We start from the raw sequence: 23280 nt of genomic DNA, 5'->3' as shown, positions 1-23280 counted from the left end.
GACCGCGAGATCGTGACCTGGCTGAAGTCGGATGCTTAACCGACTGTGCCACCCAGGCGCCCCCAGACGTGAGAAAATTTAGCTGCTTGCTTTCTCTCCTCTGGTTTCACCTTCCTCTTCGTCTCTGGAGGCCACAGATTCTCTACTCCTCAGACGTTATTAAGAGTTCATGGTGGGCAAAGCACTTGAAATGCAAAGATGTTTGAGACAGCGGCCCTGCACACTAGCAACCTATACTCTGGTAGACAGACAAATGGGTAGAATTTCAGAGCACTGGAATGAGTGTTGACTCTACTCCTGGTACAGGAGGCGGTGGGGGCCAAAAAGTCTGTAGGAAAAAGCAGTTGCGCTCCCCACCACGGTGATAAAAACCCTTTGGAACTAACACGCATGCTTACACATGTGCACACACACATGCGCACACACGTGCACACAAAGACTTGCACGTGCATACACACACACGCAGCACTCCCATTTACCTCCCTCCGTGCCTGCCCTCATTTGTGTCTTTGATGCTTCTTCTGAGTTCCTTGCTGAGAACAGAAGATAGGGGACTAACAGATTTTTCTGAAGTATAGCTCATACTTAATATAAAATATAAAGTACAAACACACGGAATAATGTGAAATAAAAGCACAAATTACCCGTTATCACTGCTTCAAGCAATAACCAGTATTAGCAGTCATTCTAACTTAAGAATTATGCAAAAACTTTCTAAAACCAAAATGGTTCTTTTGCTATACATGTAGCATTTTCCCATTTATCAATGTCTTATAGGTATCATTCACTAAGATAATCTGTTCGTCTTATCGTTTTAAGGCTATCGAACATTGCATCATTTTTATACCACACTATGAAGATAAAAACTTACTGATGAATTTGTTTTTTATCTTTCCTTTTAGAAATATCATTGCAGTACACAGCATAACACACATTGCTCAGATTCTTATTTCTGGTAAAGATAACCTCTTAAGAGTGGAATTGCTGAGAAAGGGTAGATACAGTTTTAACGCTTTGATGTACATCAACAAACTGCCGTTCAGAAATGTGCAATTTCTATGCTCACCAGTAGTATAGAACTGTGATCAACAGCTTCTTGTTAATATTTGTGAATCTGGTAGGTATCAATTGCTATCCTCACTCTAATTTCTTTGATTGGATCCTCACTCTCATTTCTTTGATTACACCTTTTCATAGGTGTAATAGCCATTTATCCATCTTTGTGACTTCTCTGCCCATGCCCTTTGCTATTTTCTACTGGGGTGTGCACGGAGAGCTCTTATAAATAAGAAAAATTACAGCAAGAGTATTAATTCTCTCATATGCTGTGAATATTTTTGCCCAGTTCATCTTTTTTTTTTTTTTAATTTTTTTTTTCAACGTTTATTTAGTTTTGCGACAGAGAGAGACAGAGCATGAACGGGGGAGGGGCAGAGAGAGAGGGAGACACAGAATCGGAAACAGGCTCCAGGCTCTGAGCCATCAGCCCAGAGCCTGACGCGGGGCTCGAACTCACGGACCACGAGATCGTGACCTGGCTGAAGTCGGACGCTTAACCGACTGCGCCACCCAGGCGCCCCTAGCCCAGTTCATCTTTAAAGTTACTCCACATCGAGAAGCTGTAGGTTTAGTGTCCTCAAAGATAGTACTCTTTTCCTTTGTTATTCTTAGAAAGGCTTTCCCTACCTCCCCATTGTGGAAATGGTCCTCAGTTTAACCTTCTATTTTACTTTTCCGAATTTAAATTTTCAAAAATACACAGAAAAGTGGAGAAAATAGCTGAATGAATACCCAGAAGCTCATCGGTTAGATTTAGAAGCTGTTGACATTTTGCCATATTATTCATCATTTTTAAAACACTTAAGTATTTTAAGGTAAATCACAAACATCATGCTAATGCTAAATACTAAATACTTCAGTATGCATCTCTAAATAATAAAATTATCTTCCTAGTCAGTGGAATCTTTGTCTTCCTCAAACTTGTCGTATAATTGTGAACTTAAAGGTAATGAATTATCTAATCCATAGTGTATTTGGCATAACTCCTCTTCTGCAAATTTAAATGCGAATGCACACGTTTGTGTTTTTTGAAATTATACTCTTCTGTCTCCTGAAAGACAGTAATTACTAAGTACTAATCGTGTGCAGGGCCTCATGCTAGGCATTTTATGTGGTGTTCTTACTTAATCCTCCTAACAGCCCAGGGAGGAAGGCACTGTCATCCCACTTTGTGGCCTTGTTTTCCTTTGTAGAAAATAAATTAAATTTTCTCTATCTCTGAGCTTTCCAAATGACCTCGGATTTTAGGATAAACTCAAACTGGTTACTTTCCCATCACGCACAACAACAAAAACCAGGATACTGATTTATATTTCATTAGAGAGTTGTTTTATTTAGCGGTTTTCTGCCATAATTTGTATTTTCCTAGTCTTTGAAACTTTTATAGTTTTTCTAACTTCAAGAAGAAATTTCATAGCTGCAACACCTCTGATGCGATAATATAAACTAACTATCCTCAGATCCTCAGGATCCTCTCTTCTTACTTAAGCGTTCCTTATTTGCTTGCCAGAAAAACACCAACATGGAATCTTAGAACGTACCAAGCATATATAGCATACTGCACAAGAGACCACAGTTTTGTTTTCTCTGCTCCTCTTTCCCTAAAGTAACTATAAGAGCAGCAGCAGAAACAATAACCACAACACACACACACACACACACACACACACACACACACACACAAGATAGAGAGTGGGAGAGGCGAAGGTGGACAGGAGGAGAGGAAGACAAGGGCAAGGGATGGGCAGACAAGGAGGGAAGGAGACATTCTTAGAATTGTACTGAAGTTATTATTGCTATGGAAATCCATGTGAACATGATGAGCTCCTACCCAAATGAGCAATGATTCTTATAATGATTCGATAAATTTGTTATTCTCTAAATTAAGTCTTATGCCTCACTGACCCCCATCATTTTTTTGATTAGAGGGGGGACTTTGAGCTTGGTATTTTGCACATACACCAGAGGAGTACAGAAACTGGTGCATTCAAGCTAGCCAGACCGTTGTTTGTTCAAGTTTTTGTTGTTGTTGTTTGTTTTTGTTTTTATTTTTTTTTACAAGTCTTTTATGTAGTTCTCTTTAGAATGTATCATTGACTAAAATAATGGATCCTTGGGGCATTGAGAAAACTGAGTGGGGTCCATGTTCTTTTCTAATAAAGAAAACACATGAGCTCTCTGGTTCCAGATGTTTTTGAACACCTCTCACCTATAACCCATGGAATTTTGATTAAACTATTTTCTTTTTTTTTTCTTTTTTAAGGTTATTTATTTATTTTGAGAGAGAGAGAGAGTGCACGTGCACATGCGGGGGTGGGGGGACAGGAAGAGAGGGAGAGAGAAAGAATCCTAAGCAGGCTCTGCCCAGTCAGTGCTAAGCCTGATATGGGACTTGATCCCACTAACCGTGAGATCATGAGCTGAAATCAAGAGTTGCATGCTTAACGGACAGAGTCACTCAGGTGCCCCAAAACTACTTTCTGATATTCCCCTTAACTTTGTTCTGCGTTTGCTCAACATTTTTTACACTTGGGCATGTATATTTCTTTGAGTGTTTTTACATTGACTCACAATTCTATGTGAGTTAGTTTATTGATTAATCCATGGGATTAAACAGTGAAATGTCTGTAACATTCTGAAGACCAGTGATCATTCAGATGCCGATTGACTCTAGTATATTGGTTTTCTGACATAAGGTAGATATTTAGAGCATGGGCTTTGGTGTTAGTGGTGAATTCGTGTCCAAGCTTTGCCAGTTATTAGTTGTATGACCTTAAGAAGATTGGTTAGCCTCTTTAAACTATTTTCACCTCTGTAAAATTGGGCATAATGACTGCCCCTACCTTGTAGATTGTACTGAAGAACATTAAGCACTTGGTATATCACTAAATCTCAAAAGTACGTAGTTGTCACTGTTTTAAGTGTTTAACAAAGTTGTATAAACATACATTTTTCTGAGTGTGTTAAAAGTAGAGGACGTATAAAATATTCCTGCATTCTCTATTTGTTTTCAAATAGCCAGATTTTAGATAAAACATGTGAATTTTAGAGATTTTTTTTTCTTTTTTAAAATGTTTATTTATTTTTGAGGGAGAGCAGAGGAGGGGCAGGGAGAGAAGGAGAGAGAGAATCTCAAGCAGGTTCTGTACTGTCAGCACAGAGCCTGATGCAGGGCTCAAACTCACAAACCGAGAGATCATGCCCTGAGCTGACAGCAAGAGTCAGAGGCCAAATTGACTGAGCCACCCAGGTGCCCCTTAAAGCAGATTTCTAATTTGATGGTCCAGCATTCTGAAAGCTAATGTTGAGTAAGAGGTAGTTTACATCAAAATTCCAGTATAATTCTTTTAGTTAGCACATAAGCCTGGTTTTATTTGGGTTTATACACTGATGAAAACTCTGAATCTGATTTTAACAGTGTTTCAGTTTTAAAATAAATTGCTCACCTTTGTTGGATGGTGGGCGAATGGACACTTTGGTCATGCACTGTTTCCTTTTTATTTAGACAAAGCAACCTGGGGGCTCCTGGAGTGTGGGCTTTTCATATCGGCAGCACCCCCCGACTGGACAATATCAGGCCAGCAACAGTTGGAGGGGACCTTTCCAAAGGCCACTCTGCAGCTCCCCCCGAGCGTTCCTTCGGCCTCCCTGAGGTCCTGGAAAGTGACTACACTGAGGACAATTTGGATTATTATGATGAGAATGAGAATGAGGGGGGAGTCGAATACGCTCCGAGTGAACCAGAGGAAGCACTGAATGGCCACAGCAGTGTTGATGTTTCCTTCCAATCGAAAGCTGAGTCAAGACCCATGGGGGGTGGAATGTCTCCACCGAATTCTGATCTGGCCTCCCCTTTGCCGCATCTGACCTCTAGTAACTGGCCATTCTACCCTGAAACGGAATCTGCCACCTTGAACCCTCAACCCAAAGAGGGGAGACATCCGTGGGGGATGGACACCCCAGATTTAAACGTTCGCGTTGAGTCTTCTGAACAGCCAGGGACCAGAGGCCCAGCTCCATCAGAAACAGAAGGAGAGTCACTGGATCCTTCCCAGGGGACCCTGCCTCCGTATCCTGAAAACAAAAGCATCAACCCCTACACATATGGAGGGGCACCACCATCAGAAGTGGATGTTCCTCCAGCCCTCCCTGAAGGAAAGGTCGTTCTTCTAAACTATCCCTTGCCAGCTCACAGTATACCACTGGGCCGAGGGAGGCAAGTGTTAGGGGTGGAAGACGTCATCACTTCCAACACTGAGGGTAAGTGCGTGAGAAAACCGGGCGCTGAGATTTCATTTTTAAAATGCTGGTTTTGCGCAGTTATGATTTTTCCCTCCAGGGAGTTGGTGAAACGTTCAGCAAAATGAAGATTGGAACTGACTTTTAAACCTACGTTTCAGGAGATGGAGTATCTTTCTTCTGCCAAGTAAATCTTGGCAGGCAAAGTCTGTTGGAATCTCTTGACCATTAATAATGTTTTTTGTTTTTTTTTTAAATGGGCCTCACGAAGTAAGTGGGGAAGAACTAGGTTGTTCGTGCCGGCTGTGCTGTCATAGTGTAATGAAGTGTTTCGGTTTGAAAGTTCAGCAAAGGTGAGGCGCCTGGGTGGCTCAGTCAGTCGGTTGAGCATCCGACTTCAGCTCAGGTCATGATCTCGCAGTTTGTGAGTCCGGGCCCCATGTCAGGCTCGTCGCTGACAGCTCGGAGCCTGGAGCCTGCTTCGGATTCTGTGTCTCCCTCGCTCTCTGCCCCTCCCCCGCTTACCATCTGTCTGTGTGTGTCTCTCTCTCACTTTCTGTCTCTCTCAAAAATAAACAAATATTAAAAAAAAAAAAGTTCAGCAAAGGTAAGGTGTTCTGAGGCTTCATATACATTATAGTGACGGAGGGGTGAAGGCTTTAGTTTCAAGTGGCTGGTTGTGCTGGCTCAGACGCACATTCCAGATTCTTGCTCTGTTATCGGATAATGCTTGTGCTCCCCTTAGTTAGAGATGCATTGGTGGTGTGTGGGAGGGGAGACCCCTGGGGAAAGAAAGTTGCTAACCACCTGTGCCCTGTCATTTCTGGTTCATGGCTGTGCGGCTGCGGTATTCACCTCCCTGCAGTCTTGTCCTCATTTTATGACTCACTGACCAGTGTGAGGGGGCCAGGAAAGAAATGCCAAGAGGAGGCCGTGGTTAATTAATACAGACATGGAGCCATGTTGCCTTCTCTTCCAAATAGAGTCTTGTCACATCAGCTCTTTCTTCCCAGTCAGGGACGTAAACACATGAGTGGGAAACCGAGCACAAATTCATTCCAGTTCCAGGGACTGCTCATCTGACCTCTAATAGGAGGCGAGAGGCCCGAGGTGAAAGCACTCTTCAGGACCTCTGCCCTGCCCCCTGCCCCACCTTTGCTGTTTCCCATTCCTTTTGTAGTAAAAATGTGTTGACCTAGCAGAGGGCCTTCTGGGTTCTTCTGCTGTGGTAGCGATCTCGAAGGACATGCTCAAAGAAGTGCTTATTTTAGGAGGAAAGAAGCTATTTTGTGACAAAAGTGGCATTGTGTAATGATTAGAGGGAGAACACTGGTGTCAGACTTAGGTTTGAATCCTAGCTGCCTTGCTTGCTTGCGCGCTCACTTGCTGGGTGACCTGAGGCAGCTCATGAAACCCTCAAGCCTCTGATTTCTCCTCAGTTTGCTGAGGGGACTATGTGAGATAACAAAGTTCTCAGTGTCTGCACTACCTGATCCTTAATAAATGGTGGCTGCTTTTACTAATGATGGAAGATTTAAGGCAGTAGGAATGAGGTGGGCGGGGGTTGGCTAGAGGTTAGGCAAGGGGCTTGTTAAGTCACTATGCCTTAATTTGTGCCTAAGGGCCACTTTTCTGTCAAATGGAAGATGTGAATTTTATTGGAAGCCTTTTCAGTGAAAACTCCATACATCTAAAGAATATTTAAAGCCACGTATCAAAGATTTTTAGGAAAGGGAATTTGGAGGTAAAGATGCAGTCCTAAAATGGTCTTTTCACTTGTGATTTCCTGCCCTGGGAAGAGGATGGAATATTAAGAAGCCGATCTGTGGAAGTGATTGATTGAAGGGTTAAGAAGAAAGGGGCTGCCTAGCCTGCTTTGAGCTGTGAGAGGTTGAGCTTGCTGGGGCGAGGGGAGGAGGCTTAAGGAATATAGAGAACAGAGGCGGCAGCCATAACCCTTCTGGGGCACGAACTATGGTATTTAGCAGCTGCTGGAGGGCGTCTACTCCTGACGTCTTAGAAATGGCAAAATGCATATGAAAAAGATGATTAGCACACTGAGACATTTAGGAAAAAAAAAATATCTAACTAGAAATTTTTGAACCGTGAGGAGAAAAAAAATCGGCAACCTCAGAGAGCACAGATAAAACTTGAGAGCAGAGAGGGAAAATCAGTTCTGATTTTTCAGGCTTTAGGAAGACTGTGTGGATTATAGAAACGTGCACTTAGTACTTTTTTTTTTTTTTTTTAAATTGGAAACATTGGCACCCCAGAGGTCCATCAAGCAGAAATGGACTTCCTCTGGGATAGCTGGTGGAGGGGGGTTAAGCAGTGACTCACACGGAAAGTTGCCTGCAAGTGTCCAGCCGTGAGCCACCTGCTTGGCCGTCTCTACTGACGGAGTGGGGGAGCATGGATTGGGGTGTTGGGTGACCTGAGCTTGAGTCCCAGCTCTACTGTGTGGTTTGGGCTAAGACATATACTCTGGCTCTCGTTTTCCTCAGCTATTAAATGGAGAAAATGTAAACCTCGTGAAGTGGCTGTGAGGATTGGAATTGAGTATGGCAAGCACCATGCCCAGTGCATTTTTAATTTCCCCTTTAAAACTTACAGGTCATCTTGCCGAACCAAAATGTTAAGATTTAAAGAACCCCCAAATATCTCTTCCTCTCTTTTCAAACTTTTTTTTCCCTTAGAGACTCTTTTCATAGACTTTTCTTCTTGTTGAGAAATCTAGATTCTTTCCAGAACCTGTGTACCTCACTCAACGAATGTCCCCGTCACGCTCTGGTTTTGTTTTTTTTTTTTTCATTTGTTTCTTTTGAGAGAGGGAGAGGGAGGGGCCCAAAAAGGAGGGAGAGGATCCCAAGCAGGCTCTACATTATCAGCGCAGAGCCTGACATGGGGCTCCAACTCACGAGCCGTGAGATCGTGACCTGAGGTGCCATCAAGTCGGATGCTTAACCGACAGAGTCACCCAGGCGGGCCCCCCCCCCCCCAGTCACACTCCAGTTCTGGCCTCAAATGCATTGTTTGCTTTGTTCTATTTTCAGAGACCACAGAGCCAGCACTATAATGGAAATGCAAGCATCTTCTATCTAAGGTGCCTTGTTTGTGCAGGGAGCTCCAGGAGCTGGTCGACAGAGCAGAGAGTTACCCGAGTGCCTGCCTCACGCCCTGCTCTGACTGAGGCACTAGTGGACTTTTTGGCTGGCATTTGTCACATACCCCCTGGGACTCTAGGTGGAAACTTGCTTTAGTTTGTGCTGTCACGATCAGTCTTCAAAACTGCCCTGTGAAGTGGAGATACTGTCATTCTTCCCATGTTACAGAGGAAGAAGTTGAAGCCTGGAAATACTGAGTGATTTGTCTGAATAAGAGAGAAGGGAGCCATGGAAGGATTGGCACATGCCGTTAAGGTGACACAGTGGAGGGCAGACCCACACGTCCCTGCAGTCTGGGAAGTCTTTGCGAAGGAAGAGGGCCTTGAGCCAGACCATGGCATCAGAGTCTGAGCTTAGAGAGGGAAACTGGGGAAGTGGTCTGGACAGAGGACTGACACGTGAAAATGGAGAGCAAGAGAGTGGATGGGGTGGGGGAGAGAGGTAAGGACTACGGCTGACCAGGACCAGGACCAGGACTGACTGTGAGGTGGGTAGTGGGCACGACGACTTACAGAGCTCTTAGGTGTTCCTGTACCTGCTGGGGTGGTGCTGTGAGCACCTTCATCTAGCCTCAGTCTGCATGATGAAACCTCAGCCATCCGTACTCCACCATGGGATCCTGGTGTCCCCACTTACATGGCAGTCGAGCCGGGAAAGCCCAAGGTGCCACAGGGATTTCTCTGTGGCTTCTAGTCCAGCTCTCCTTTTGGCTTTGGGAAAGGCTGCAGGAATGTGTTACTCACGCAGCTTCCACCCTGGGATGAATCAGACCAGGCTCTGCCTCCCCCTCCAGCATCTCTCCCAGGGACACGTCCAGGTTACTGAGGGTCTGCGAGCACGAAGGCTTCCCATACCTGTGGAGACCCCTGCTGGTGTCATGACAGTGGATGTAAACCACTGCCCATACCGACCCCCACGCCTCGACTCCTAATAACTATGTGCCCAATGGCATCACATACACACACACACACACACACACACACACACACGCACACACACCCCAGAAGAAAACAAACTGAAAACTGGAGGGAAAAGTATACCACTGTTTTGTTTTGTTTTCATGTTTATTTTTGAGAGAGAGGCAGAGCGCAAGCGGGAGAGGGGCAGAGAGAGAGGGAGACACAGAACCTGAAGCAGACTCCAGGCCTAACTCATGAGCTGCAACTGAGCCACCTAGGTGCCCCTATACCACTGTTTTTCATTACAGAGTTGGATGTGGTTTTTCTTACTAGTCAATCATTCTACAAGGCAGGGAAACTTAGGAAGATCTTTCCTGCAGTGAAAATGTGGGTCCTTTTCTTGAGCAGTAAAAGCTGTTGAAAGTAAAAAAAAACAAACAAAAAGTCACTCAAGGTGCCAGGGGCAGCCTCCTGCTGGAAGTCCTCCTTCCCCTCTGTGTCCTACCTGCCTGGAGCCAGCCGCCTTCCACCTTTCGTGTGGCTGGGCCAGAGCCCTGAGGGAAGGAGGACAGGCCCAAGGCTGAAGACCAGCGCTTATGTGCTGCCGGCAGAATGAAGACTGAAGGACAGATCAAATCTAGAGCAGAGAAGTTTTCCTTTTTTTTTTTTTTTTTTTTAAATTTAGGCTTCACGCCCAGCAGGGAGCCTAGTGCGGGGCCTAGCACAAGGCTTGAACTCATGACCCTGAGATCAAGACCTGAGCTGAAATCAAGAGTCAGATGCTTAACCAACAGAGCCACCCAGGCACCCTTATTTTCAATTTTCTTTTTTTTTTTTTTAGAGAAGTTTTCCATTTTTGTGAAGAACTCCCGATGAAGACGAATCTCAGGAACTTTGGCAGGTGCCTTTCCTTCTCTTATGTATCCTCACCCCACTTCTCTTTCCATGAAGGATCTGAGAAGAGTGAAAAAGCCTTAAAGGGGAAAAAGAAATGAGATTTGAAAGTCCTCATGTTAACAAAGCCTTTGTAAACTGAGCACATTCAAACCTGGCTGGCCTCTGCCCTCCTGCGGTGCCGGGCACAAGCCAGCCCACTTGTCTCTAACGTTTTTGACTCTCTGTGACAGGTGCGCCCAGGCAGAGAGTGGGTCCCAGGAGGGTCTGGAAGACAGCCTGTGGGTAAATACAGGAGACAAGCAGCCATGGAAGATGATTTCTCCAAGTGTGGTCTCTAGTCCCCTAGCGTCTGATTCATCTGGGGCCCTTGCTTAAAATGCCGATTTCCACACCCTTCCTCCACCTTCTGAGCCCGAATCTGCATTTTTAAACTAGGTCCCCTGGTGATTCTAAAGTAATGGAAAGAACATAGGATTGAGAGCCAGAAGATCATATCACCTCCATGGGCCTCAGTTTCTCATCTGTAAAATGGAAACAATATCTCTTCCCCAGAATAGGAAGAAGTGGATGAAAATACATTCAAAACTCTGATGTAAAGAGGCATATATAAATGATCACTGAAGAAGAAAATTGTCACTTGTTTTGGGATACACTCATGGCACATCTCATCCAGCTGGGATTCAGACGTTGATTCTATACTTTCCAGCAGCTCAGCATCTTTGGATGTATCTGCAATTCTCATAGAAATTTGAGAAGACACATGGGCTAGAAGTCTGGCTTTTCTTGCCTTGGATAGATAGCTGCATGTCAGAGCCTATTTCTAGGTCCAGTTCTGCCTCTTCATCAGGGAGGGGATTTAGCCTCTGGGCTGGTGGATCTGGGCCCAAGCTGGCAGTAAGCACTGAGTCCTGCTGCTTACCTGGCCAGGAATCAATAGGAGGGCATTGCCTGAAATCCCACCACCCCCAGGAGCTGCTGTCAGCTGACATTCATTAACTATGCTAATGAGCATCCTCGAGCTCAGAAATGGAAAGTTTACAAATGGCCTGAAGGTCATCTTCAGTGGGCACAAGAACCACCTGGGGAGTGGTTCAGGTGATTCTGATGCAGTGGTTCCCCACAATCCATGGAGAAAGACAGCTCTCCTTCTGAGTGGTTGAATGGTGCCCTCTGAGGGTCCTGTCGGAGGGGGGAAAGAGCTTCCTCGATGCCTCCCAGCTGTTGCTGGAACGGATCCCTAGCAAACCTGCCCTTCCACAGTCTCCCTGTCTCAGGCGATGGCAGCTCACCGAGGTGTGAACGTCACCGTGGGCTTCTGTCTTTCCTCTCACCTTCTCCCCATTTCTTCTCCCTTTCTGCGCTCCATCCAACCCATCAGCAAACCCCGTCGGCCCCATCTTCAAAACACTCCGTGTTTGTGCCCTTCTCTCCACCAGATCTTCCAGCTGCCAGGGCACACACTCATTGGCTCGTTCCTGAAGTATGGCAGGTCAGATCTTGTCACTCTCCTGCTCAAGATCCCCGAGGGGCTCCCCTTCTCACTCAGACTAAAGCTCAGCTCCTTCCTATGGGGGCCCTTTGACAACTGGCCAGTACCTCCCCGGCCTTCTCTCACTGCCCCTGTTCCTCCCACGTGCCCCTTGTGTCCTGCCTGCAGTGCCCCTGCCTCCAGGCCTCTGTCCAGAGGTCACCTTCTCCCAAGGTCCTCCTTGATCCTGATGTTTAAAAGAGCGAAGTCCGCACCCCCACTCCCAGCCCTCTTGACCTTCCCCGACTTAAGATTCTGCACAGCTCGTAACAACCATCTCTGTACTAAGTATTTGAGCTGTTTGTTCAGTGCTGCCTAGAAGAATGTAAGCTTCAGGACGGCGTGTTTGTCTGCTGTATCCTTAATTCCTAGATCAGAGCCAGGCCCATAGTGAGTGCTCACATTATTTGTTGAATTAATAAATGAAAAAAAAGTGCAACAGGCATTTCTTTACCTTTCGCCTGACAAGCTGATATTGTATCCAGTGTGTGCATCTGTGTGCACGCCTGTGTGACGGCAGGCATACCAAGGGATCCTAAGGGGAGCCTGTGTTTGCTCCTTTTGGGAGCGAACTCCACCTCTTTCCCTGTGCAGCTGTCACGGGGCTGGAAGGCTGAGCTTCTATTTGTGGCCCAATAACCTCCATCCTGTGAATGCAGTAGTCTCCAAAAAAACTGCATACAAATATCCCTGAACCAGTTTACCAATAACCCGTCCTAATTATAGTTTGTCTCATAATGGCCTTTCATGGGACCCTACCCATTATTATTATTTTTTTTTTTAGAAAATTGCAGTCTGGGGGGCGCCTGAGAGGCTCAGTGAGTTAAGCATTTGACTCTTAATATGTGCTGGGGTCTCGCTTGGGTCATGATCTCAGACCTGGTGCCCCCTCCCCCCCCCCCCTCGCACTCACAAATCAGCTTAAAAAGAAAAATGCAGTCAGTGTGCCAGTCTGGTTAAACTTTTGCACAGTTGCCTTTGTAAGTTGCTGGCTGCATTGCTGAGCACCTCTCCTTTTACCCGTAGGAGAGCCATGCCTGCGCCTTGCTTTTTAGTTTAATGAACCTCAGCTCTCCAAATCTGCAGTCCTCCTGCATCCCATCTCTGTGTGATGACCCACTCTTGTAAGAGGGATTGGGTGCCAGAACAGGTCTTCGCCAGAGAAAGAGAGGGAATACAAGACAGACCCGCTTTTTCTTTAATCCGGGAGAACACTGTTTAGGGTTTGGTTTTATTTTTACCCGATTTAACCTGAATACGACTACTCTTTAGACCTGTGTCACATTGCTTTTCTACCTTGGTCCTCTGAAGTGCGTTCAGGAAAAAATGTGATTTCTGGCAATGGAGGTGTGAGAAGGGGTGTCACCCTGATTTTAGAGAGCATTTCTGTGGTTTGCACAGAGCCACCTGAGCCACAGCCAAGGTTGAGTTCTAGAGGTTGGGGTCCTCCTGCCGTTCCCCCCTACCCCGTGTCCCTCCCACCTTGTTCCAGAGGAGAGTCCTGATGGCAGCCGTGCCCTGAGCACTTGCCAGTGTGCCAATCCCTCCAGGAACTGCTTCTTTACACTTAGCTGTCACCTTTGGAGCCAGAGAAGCCCAGGCTGACAAGTTACTTTTTGTTTTACTCAAACTGGGTCCTAACCTCTTAAATCAATGGACAGTGATGACATCGTTTTCTTCACAGCAGCCTCTATAATACCCAATCTAGATTTTGGGGCGGGGTGGGGAGAGGGGAGTTTGGAGGGGGTTGTGAGTTCTATGTCCCTGTCCTAGTCAAAAAAAAAAAATCCCTGTTCAGGATTATGCCCAAATGTCTATGTTTATCAAACTGGAATTTCTCATCTGTGTCATCAAGGCCCTAAATACCAAGTCTTGAGTCACTGACTTCATTCTCACCATGTTCCCAGATATTTCACTTGAGTCCAGTCGCCTGCCCTGCCAACCCTCAGCCTGCTGCTTTCTCAAGAGTCTGTAAGCAGCGGTCAAGTATGGCCCAGAAGTTAATGCTCCTGCCGCTGCCGCCACCTCTTACCTGTGCTCTTTCCCACGACACACCGTAATCCCCGTCCGGATCATCCCAGCTCTCCTTCCATCAGGCCCTATTGATAACGTGTGCCTCAAATCTTACTTGCTGAAGCCTAGGCTGATCAACCCCAAGCAGCTGATCAGATCCTTAACCCAGCTCTCATGGCCTATGTACTTGGCTTCCACTGCAGTCCAGCTGGAGCCAGACATCCAGGGTTCAAGTCCTATGGCCTGTGTGACTTCAGGAAATTCACTTTAATCTTTAGCTTGTTTATCTGCAGAGCAGGGATCAAAACAGTCCCTGCTTTTGTGCAAATTGAAGGTGTTAATAAAGTACATAGAGTGGTATCTGCCATAGAGGAATGGCTATTTAAATGGTAACTTTGCTCTCTTTTTACCTGTGGATACAAGTCTCTGCCTGGCTATGTTTACTTACCTGGGGTACATCTCCCCTCCTTCGGTTTCTTTGTTTGCCCTTCTTCCCTGGAGTAGTGTGCACATGTTAATCTTTCCATTTTTTCCTTACCCTTCAGTTTCCTCCTTCTCAGACCTAGGTTCGGAGCACAGCTGCCACCTAGGTTTGCCTAGGAGTAGGGAATCCGTCTTCCTCCGGAGCTGGCACCCCATAGCGGCAGAGTCCAGCGCTGGAGTTCCGTGCGACCCTGCTTGTCAGCGCTCCCCGAGTCTCCACCCAACTCCTAACCCTCCCGCCCCATGTGAAGGCCAGGTGTGCGCAGCCACTTTGCCTCCTGGTGGCCACGCTCGGGCTTAACATCATCCCTGGTATCTGGAGAGAGCCCTCTCTTCTCTATTAGCTCCCCCCCACCAACCACACCCCACTCTCTTGGCCATTTCCTATATGGAAATGGAATCTGCTCCAATTCCTTTGTTTCTCTCACTTTTTTTTTTTTTAACATTTATTTATTTTGAGGGGGCATGGGGGGGGGAGGGACCGAGAGGGAGAGAGAGAGAATCCCAAACAGGCTCTGCACTGCCAACGCAGAGCTTGATGTGGGGCTCAAACTCAAACCATGAGATGATGACCTGAGGCGAAACCAAGAGTGGGATGCTTAACCGACTGAGCCACCCAGGTACCCCTGATGGCCCTCTTTTTTTAATGGGCAGAATAAGTGGAAGATGGAAGGAGCCACTACTGGTCCACTGTGGTTTCCTAGAAGAGCTGTAATCGTGGCCCCCTCTCTCCTACTGCATAGCAATCTCGCCTGTGCCATAGCCACCACCAGAAACCCCACAAAGGCACAGGGCATTTAACAGCTGAATCCTTTCCTTCCCCCTCCTCCCTTCCTCTCCATACATTCTCCTTCGGGGTGGGTGTGTTCTTTAAGGCCCTTCTCTATCAGAAGAAAACCTACGTCTCTGGGCAGATGAGACAAGCTGCAGGGTATTCTCTTTAGGTACAGGATCCCCTAGAAGCAAAGAGTGCTTGGACCTAAGACCACATTTGTTATTTCTCTTTTCAGTCTTCCTCTCTCTCCAGGTCGTTACTCTCAGGTTGAGTCACATAAAATTGCTGCTATTTGACCATTTTAGACCCACAAAATGGCAGTTTTGTACAGTTCGACCTCACGCGTACTTACTGGTTGGCTTTTGTGTTCTGCGCTCACCCCACAGTGCTGCGGCCTCCCCGGAGTTCACCAGCTTTGCGGTGAGCCCAGATGGGAGCAGTCCGTGGTACTTCTTGCCAGAAGACAAAGCAAGTTAATTCCCCTGGGTTGAATGTTGTTCCTGTCTCTTAAACATCAAAAACCCATTTGTTTATTACAAGCTAAACTGATTTTATGGAGCAGATGTGGTGTCCACGATGAAGCTTGGCAGGAACGATGCTGGAATCACTTAGTCCTTGTAATGCGAATTTGTTTTGACTTTCCAGTCTTCACGTATAATGCTGCCGACAAGGAAACCTGCGAACGCAACCACGGACAGTGCTCCCCACACGCCTTCTGCACTGACTACACAACTGGCTTTTGCTGCCACTGCCAGTCCAGGTTTTACGGAAATGGGAAGCACTGTCTGCCAGAAGGTAAGAGATGCTGGCTTGACGGGGCTGGGGGCTGCTCTGTGCAGATTTTTGCCACTTGCTTGTTTCCAGCCGCCGCTGTGACTCTGCCTATGGACCTCGAATCTCCGACTGCCTGAATCAAAGCACCGGCAACTTGCAGGTGCTTGATCGAGAGAAATGAGCGCATTTGGGCTGGTTTCCCAATTTGAGGATTAGCCAGAAATCTTTCCTCCTTTTGGCCAGCTCATGAGAGTCAGAGTGGATGGGAGAGTGGATGGGAGAAAATAAATCGAAGACAGGTCTGTTTTGTACTTAGATGGATAATGGGTTGGTTAGGAATCATGACAATGGCTAAAAGACTGAGTTTTGGGAATTGTGAGCGGAATTACTTTCTGGGTACCCATCCCCAACCTGGACCGTGGTCACAGTTGACCGGATCTGCTGTCTTTCAGGGGTACCGCACCGAGTCAACGGGAAAGTGAGTGGCCACCTCCGCGTGGGCCACACGCCCGTCCGCTTCACTGACGTGGACCTACATGCTTACATCGTGGGCAATGATGGCAGAGCCTACACGGCCATCAGCCACATCCCACAGCCCGCGGCCCAAGCCCTTCTCCCGCTCACGCCAATCGGAGGCCTATTTGGCTGGCTCTTTGCATTAGAAAAACCAGGCTGGGAGAATGGCTTCCGTCTCACAGGTGAGCAGCAGTGCCCTTTGAGGGGGCTGATGGCTCCTGGCCACCATGCTTTGGTTTTTATTCTGTGAAAGAGGATCTGTTTGCTCAGCTTTCTACAGGTGTGTAGCTGGGCCTGGTTTGGTCTCACGGGACTGTTTTCTTCCACATGTTCTCCAAGTCATCCTGAGAAATGGGATGATTCCATTTGGACCATTTATGTCCTTTCACCAGAATTGCTTGAAGCTTGTTTGTTAGGTTGTGTTTACTTGAGTTGTTACACACAGATCTGACAAACAGAGATGCACAAATGGTGATTACAGGGCATCTGGAGAGGAGTCTGCTCGTGAGTAAACTTCCTCCTCTCCCACCCCCGCGACTCTGACCCATAATGGTACCGACCGGTGATTGCCTCTCACACTCTAACCTGCACACAGATCACCTGCAGCCCTTGTGAAAAGGCAGATTCTGGCTCTGTGGGCCTGGGCTGGGGTCTGTGATTCTGTGTTCCTAGCAAGCTTCCAGGAGACGCAAATGCTGGTCTAAGGACCACCTTAGGTGGTGTAGAGGATCTTTTTTTTTTTTTGGCTCTTTCCTCCCAACCTGAAAAGGCCGGTTTCCTACTGGATTTATCACAGATCAAGTGCTGAGAGAAAAGTTCTTCCCGCACCTCCAGAGCTATCTTGTTTTCCATCAAGGTTTGGAGTTACAAGTAGGTGGAGTATATTCCATCACATTTGAATTTCAGGTGAACAATGAATTATGTGAATAACTTAGTAAAAGTATGCCCTAAATATTGTAGAAGACATATTATACTAAAAACATATTATCTGAAATTCAAATTTAACTGGGTGTCCTAAGATTTTTTGCTTGTTTTTCTACTAAGTCTGGCAACCTCAGAAAGAGAAAGGTCAGGATGTTCCTAGTAGCTTCTTACGGAAAACAAGCTGTTACAAAGAGAAGCAGCGTGAAATGAGGCAGGATGAAACCACACTGTTTAGTAGAAACTTGGGGGAACTGATGAAATCGGCAGCTGATGGTACTTAGTCTTGGATATCAGATGGTCTCCGTAGGCGCCGTCTCCAACAGCAGTAGGAATGAGGAAATGCACAGCGGTGATCGTTACTGGCGGACGCAACACCCCTTCTTAGCTCCGTGCTGAAGTCTGTCTTCCTCTCCAGGTGCCACCTTTACCCATGACATGGAAGTTATTTTCTATCCGGGGGAAGAGAGGGTTCGCATCACTCAAACTGCTGAGGGACTTGACCCAGAGAACTATCTGAGCATTAAGACCAACATTCAAGGCCAGGTGCCTTACATCCCAGCAAATTTCACAGCCCACATAGCGCCCTACAAGGAGCTTTACCACTACACGGACTCAGGTATGTGTAACCCGTTTTGACATCTATAGAATGGGGAGAGTGCATATCTCCCAAGATAGTTGTGAGGATGATGAGTTTTTATGTGAGATGTCCTTAGAATGGTGTGTGGTACATAAAAGGAGCTCAATATCGTTTTAGTGCTCTTACTAAATGTGTAGTATAAGTGTTGGCTGCTACACAAATGAATACTAACATTCCTATCCCAGTACTTTCAAATAATAATGGAATCAATGGTAACCTTGTTTCTGGGGGTGGGTTAGGGTTGTATAATTATATACCGTTTTTAACCACCTGTGCTCTCTGGGCCACGGAAAAATATTGACCATTGGAATTTTTACTTGTCCTGTAACATTGTTTCAGCCCGTTTTAAAATGAGGTGTTACACAGTGTTGTACAACTAATGCTAGGTTTGGAGTCAGAGGATAGGAATTCACATCATGGACTTGTAGTTTAAACTAGCTGAGGGCTACTGCTAGGAATTTACCCAAGGGATACAGGAGTACTGATGCACAGGGGCACTTGTACCCCAATGTTTATAGCAGCACTCTCAACAATAGCCAAATTATGGAAAGAGCCTAAATGTCCATCAACTGATGAATGGATAAAGAGATTGTGGTTTATACACACAATGGAATACTACGTGGCAATGAGAAGGAATGAAATCTGGCCCTTTGTAGCAACATGGATGGAACTGGAGAGTGTGATGCTAAGTGAAATAAGCCATACAGAGACAGATACCATATGTTTTCACACTTATGTGGATCCTGAGAAACTTAACAGAAACCCATGGGGGAGGGGAAGAAAAAAAAAAAAGAGGTTAGAGTAGGAGAGAGCCAAAGCATAAGAGACTCTTAAAAACTGAGAACAAACTGAGGGTTAAGGGGGGTTGGGAGGGTGGGGAGGGTGGATGATGAGTATTGAGGAGGGCATCTTTTGGGATGAGCACTGGGTGTTGTATGGAAACCAATTTGACAATAAACTTCATATATTGGAAAAAAAAATAAACTAGCTGAGGGCTAAGGTCACTTGCCACCTGAGGGCCTATTTTCTCATCTTGAGAATGATCAGAAGAATGCCTTTTCTCTCTACCTTCCGTGGTTGTTATGTGTAAATTGTGCTGAGTTCTGTAAAACCACCTGAATGCAAGACGCTGGCGTAGTCACAGCAGTCGTCCTGCGGCACAGCAGTTTGCTTCGAGCCGTGCCTTTCCCGCTTCTGTGTTGTGAGTGTTGGAAGCTGGGCAGAAGGTGAACAGAGGAGAATGGGCAGGAGAAACCCAGATCGTGCACAGAACAGCTGATGGCCAGAACACTGGTGTGGGCTTCCAACTCCACATTCAGATTGAAAGAACGTCCCTTCCCTTTGTCCAGAGCCCTTCGGACTTAAGTTGGAAGCTGTCACCTCTGTGTAATCTTGAACATGAAAACTTGGGGTAGAGAGTCGGGCTGCCTCGTGTCCCAGTTCCAGCTCTGTCACATACACAAGGCTGGTATGTGATAGGCTACCTCTTCACCTCTGCAAGGCCCCCTGCCCGTGACCGCAGAGGCCATCCTGCTGGGGTGAGTACTAACAAGGCAGGGCTTGTAGAGCACCTGGCGTGGCTGGCACATCGTGGCAGAATTTATTCTTTGCTAGTAATGATGGCAGTGATCGTCCCTCCTCCTCCTCTGCACGTTGGCTTTGGGTCTACTCACATTCCTGGAATTGTCAGGCAGGTTTTCCATATTAACTCAGGAACTTCCCAAGGGAACACCCTCCAGGAATTAGATGAACAACTGTGCAGAAAAATCTACCCCACATGAAAATCTCTGGTATCTTCAAAATTGACCAGTTTGGCTGAATAATGTCTGTTGCAGCTGTGACCTCCACAAGTTCCAGAGACTACTCACTCATCCTCGGTGGCATCAACCAAACACTGTCCTACCGCATCTACCAGAACATCACTTACCAGGCGTGCAGGCACGCCCCCAGACACCGGGCCATCCCCAAAACCCAGCAGCTGAATGTGGACCGGGTCTTTGCCTTGTACACTGCTGGGGAAGGAGTACTTAGATTTGCTGTGACCAATCAGCTTGGCCCAGTTGAAGGTATGTTTCCTTCTGTTGTTTTGGCAAAAAAATCGCATCCAGCTTTTTAAAATTCCTTTTTGAGTAGCCTCAGAATGATTCACGGAGGTTCCTAAGGGTTACCGAGTACCAGGCTCTGTGTTAGGTGCTGGGCGTAAGGATGCGTAAAGCAGGGGCTTGTCTTTGAGGTGGAGACAGAGGTAGAAATGGAACTTGTAGAACAGCGTTCCTACCAAACTAAGGAATAGAGCACAATATGTGAGGCTGCTTGGTGTGCCAAGCACACACCCCATGTGTGTGCCAGTCTCTGCTGGGGAGACATCTGTGAACAAGGTGAGGCCAAGTTACGAGGGGGACTGGTGCTGACAGGTATTTATAATACTGATAAGAGCATGGCACTATGGGCCTAGTCTGGAAGTGTAGGGAAGAGGCACCCAAAAAGGGACATTTTAGCTAGAACTCAAAGGGTGAGCTGGATTTCACCAAATCAAATCAAATCAAATCAAATCAAATCAAGGTAAGACAAAGAGCCAGTGCCTGGAAGAACAAAAAGAGAGAAAAACACAAGTTGAATCGTACCCCATGAGGAAAGCCTGGATGCTTTCACTCTGAAGATGTCTGTTCCTATCACTTCTGCTCAGCACTGCATCAGAAGTTTTAGCCGGGGCAATTAGGCAAGAAAATAAAAGGCAGGCAGACTGGAAAGGAAGAAGTAAAATGATCTCTGTTCTCCTATGATGTGATCTTAATATGTAGAGAGTCTAATTCGTTAAACTGTGAGAACTAATGTGCTCAGCAAAGTCAAAGGATATAATTTTTGTATATCAGTCTTCTATTTCTGTGTAGTAACAATGAGCAAACTGAAAAGGAAACCTTAAAAACAATTCTGTTCCCAAAATATTTAGGAATAAAAAAAATTTTTTTAAGTGTAACGCTTCTACATTGAAACCTATAAAGCAGTTTTGAAAAAAAAAAATTAAGACCTAAATAAATAGAAAATTAGACCTAATGGCATCTTTATGACTCAGAAGACTTATTAGCATAGCAGTGCTTCCTAGCATAGATTCAACACAATCCTATCAGCTATCAGCTGGTCTTTCTGCAAAAACTGAGAAGCCGATTCTACAATTGATGGAAACTTAAGGATCCCAGAATAGCCGAAACAAAATCGAAAAAGAACGGTTGGAGGATTTCCACTTTAATCAGGACCATGTAGTCCTGGCACAAGGATGGGTATAAAGATCAGTGGAATAGAAGTGAGAGTCCAGAAATAAACACTCACATCTACAATCAATTGATTTTGACAAGGTTGCCAAAACAATTCACTGAGGAGAGAGAGTAGTTTTTTTTTTTTTTAATTTTTTTTTTTCAACGTTTATTTATTTTTGGGACAGAGAGAGACAGAGCATGAACGGGGGAGGGGCAGAGAGAGAGGGAGACACAGAATCGGAAACAGGCTCCAGGCTCTGAGCCATCAGCCCAGAGCCCGACGCAGGGCTCGAACACACGGGACCGCGAGATCGTGACCTGGCTGAAGTCGGACGCTTAACCGACTGCGCCACCCAGGCGCCCCTAGAGAGTAGTTTTTTTAACAAGCGGTTCTGGGAAAGTTGGGATATTTGCATGCTAAAAATGATTATGGACCCCTGTCTTCCATCATACACAAAAATTAACCAAAAATGGGTCATAGACCTTCATGTAATTTAGCTACACTTTAGAAAAAATAAAGGGGCAAATTTTTGTGACTCTGAATTTGGCAATAGCTGCCGCTTTTTTTTAATGTTTATTTTTGAGAGCAGGGAGGGGCAGAGAGAGAGGGGGACAGAGGATCCAAAGCAGGCTCCACACTGACAGCAGAGCCTGATGTGGGGTTTGAACTCACAAAGTGTGAGATCATGACCTGAGCTGAAGTTGGACACCCAACCAACTGAGCCACCCAGGCACCCCAGCAATAGCTTCTTTATATATGATACTGAAAATGTAGGCAATCAAGAAAAAATTGGGTGTCATCAAAATTAAAAACTTGTGCTTCAGAGGTTATTACCAACAGAGTGAACATACAACCCACAGAAAGGTATAAAATGTTTGAAAATCATATATTTAATAAGAGGCTTATATCTAGAATATATGAAGAACTCTCACAAACACAGTGAAAAGAAACAATATAAAAAATTTGGATAGAACATTTCTCAGAAGATACACAAACTACCCAGTAGGCACATGAAAAGATGCTCAGTATCATTAGTCATCAGGAAAATGCAATTACAGTCAAAGCCATAATGATACTACTTTACATGCATGTGGATCGCTGTATTAAAAAAACATAACAAGTGTTGGTGACGTTGTGGAAAAACTGAAACCCTCATACACTGCTAGTGGGAGTGTAAAATGGTACTTACTATGGAAAACAATCCAGTAGTTTTTCAAAGTTAAAGTTACCACTTGAGCAATTGTCTCTTTTTTGTAATTTTGTTTTAAGTTTATTCATTTTTGAGAAACAGAGTGCAAGTGGGGAGTGGGGCAGAGAGAGAAGGAGACACAGAATCTGAAGCAGGCTCTAGTCTCTGAACTGTCAGCACAGAGCCAGACGTGGGGCTTGAACCCACAAACCACGAGATCACAACCTGAGCCGAAGTCGGACGCTCTACTGACTGAGCCACCCAGGTGCCCCACCACTTGAGCAATTATACTCGTAGCTCTATAACCAAGAGAAAAGAAAACTTATGTCCCCATAAAAACTTGTACATGAATATTCATAGAAGCATTATTCAGAATAGCCAAAAGGTAGAAAAAACCCAGATGTCCATCGATTGAGGAGTGGATTTTTAAAATGTCCTAATGCATACAATGGAATATGATCAAGACATAAAAAGGAATGAAGTACTGACACATGTTACAATATGAATGAATTTTGAAAACAAGCTGACTTGTGAAGGTAACTAGTCACAAAGGGCAACCTACTGTTTGATTCTATTTATATGAAATATCCCAAAGAGGCAAATCTGCGAAGAGAGTAGATCAGTGGTTGCCTAGGGCTGGGGCATAAGAGGATAGGGAGTGGATGGCCAGAGTACAAGTGTCTTTTGCGGGTGGGTATTAAAATGTGTTAAACTTGATTGTGGTGATAGTTGCATAACTGTAAATATACTAAAAAAATCTGTGTTCTTTAGATGTATGAATTATATGGTATGTGAGTTATGTCTTCACTGAAAAAAAAATAGCAGTGGGGTAAAAATAAAAAAACAAACAAAAAAACCCCCAAAAAACTAAAAAAAAAAAAAAGGCGTGTTTCTCAAACTTGAGTTGGAATTAACCACACCTGTGAAG

At 45.5% G+C, this 23280-nt stretch overlaps 1 protein-coding gene across 1 annotated transcript in view; it reads left to right on the top strand.

The window, feature by feature from the left end:
* NID2 (nidogen 2) overlaps nt 1-23280 on the top strand; it is a 67455-nt gene that overhangs the window by 13542 nt on the left and 30633 nt on the right. The window contains exons 4-8 of the mRNA XM_040477140.1: nt 4565-5319; nt 15703-15852; nt 16284-16529; nt 17687-17887; nt 19744-19974. Coding sequence (XP_040333074.1) covers nt 4565-5319; nt 15703-15852; nt 16284-16529; nt 17687-17887; nt 19744-19974 — 1583 coding nt within the window. The remainder of the gene's footprint in view (nt 1-4564; nt 5320-15702; nt 15853-16283; nt 16530-17686; nt 17888-19743; nt 19975-23280) is intronic.

Source organism: Herpailurus yagouaroundi, unplaced genomic scaffold (assembly GCF_014898765.1).
Source record: "Herpailurus yagouaroundi ecotype Mexico unplaced genomic scaffold, PumYag 141, whole genome shotgun sequence".
Taxonomy (NCBI): domain Eukaryota; kingdom Metazoa; phylum Chordata; class Mammalia; order Carnivora; family Felidae; genus Herpailurus; species Herpailurus yagouaroundi.
Note: the sequence above shows the minus strand (reverse complement) of the source record. Positions and strands in the feature narration are given on the sequence as shown.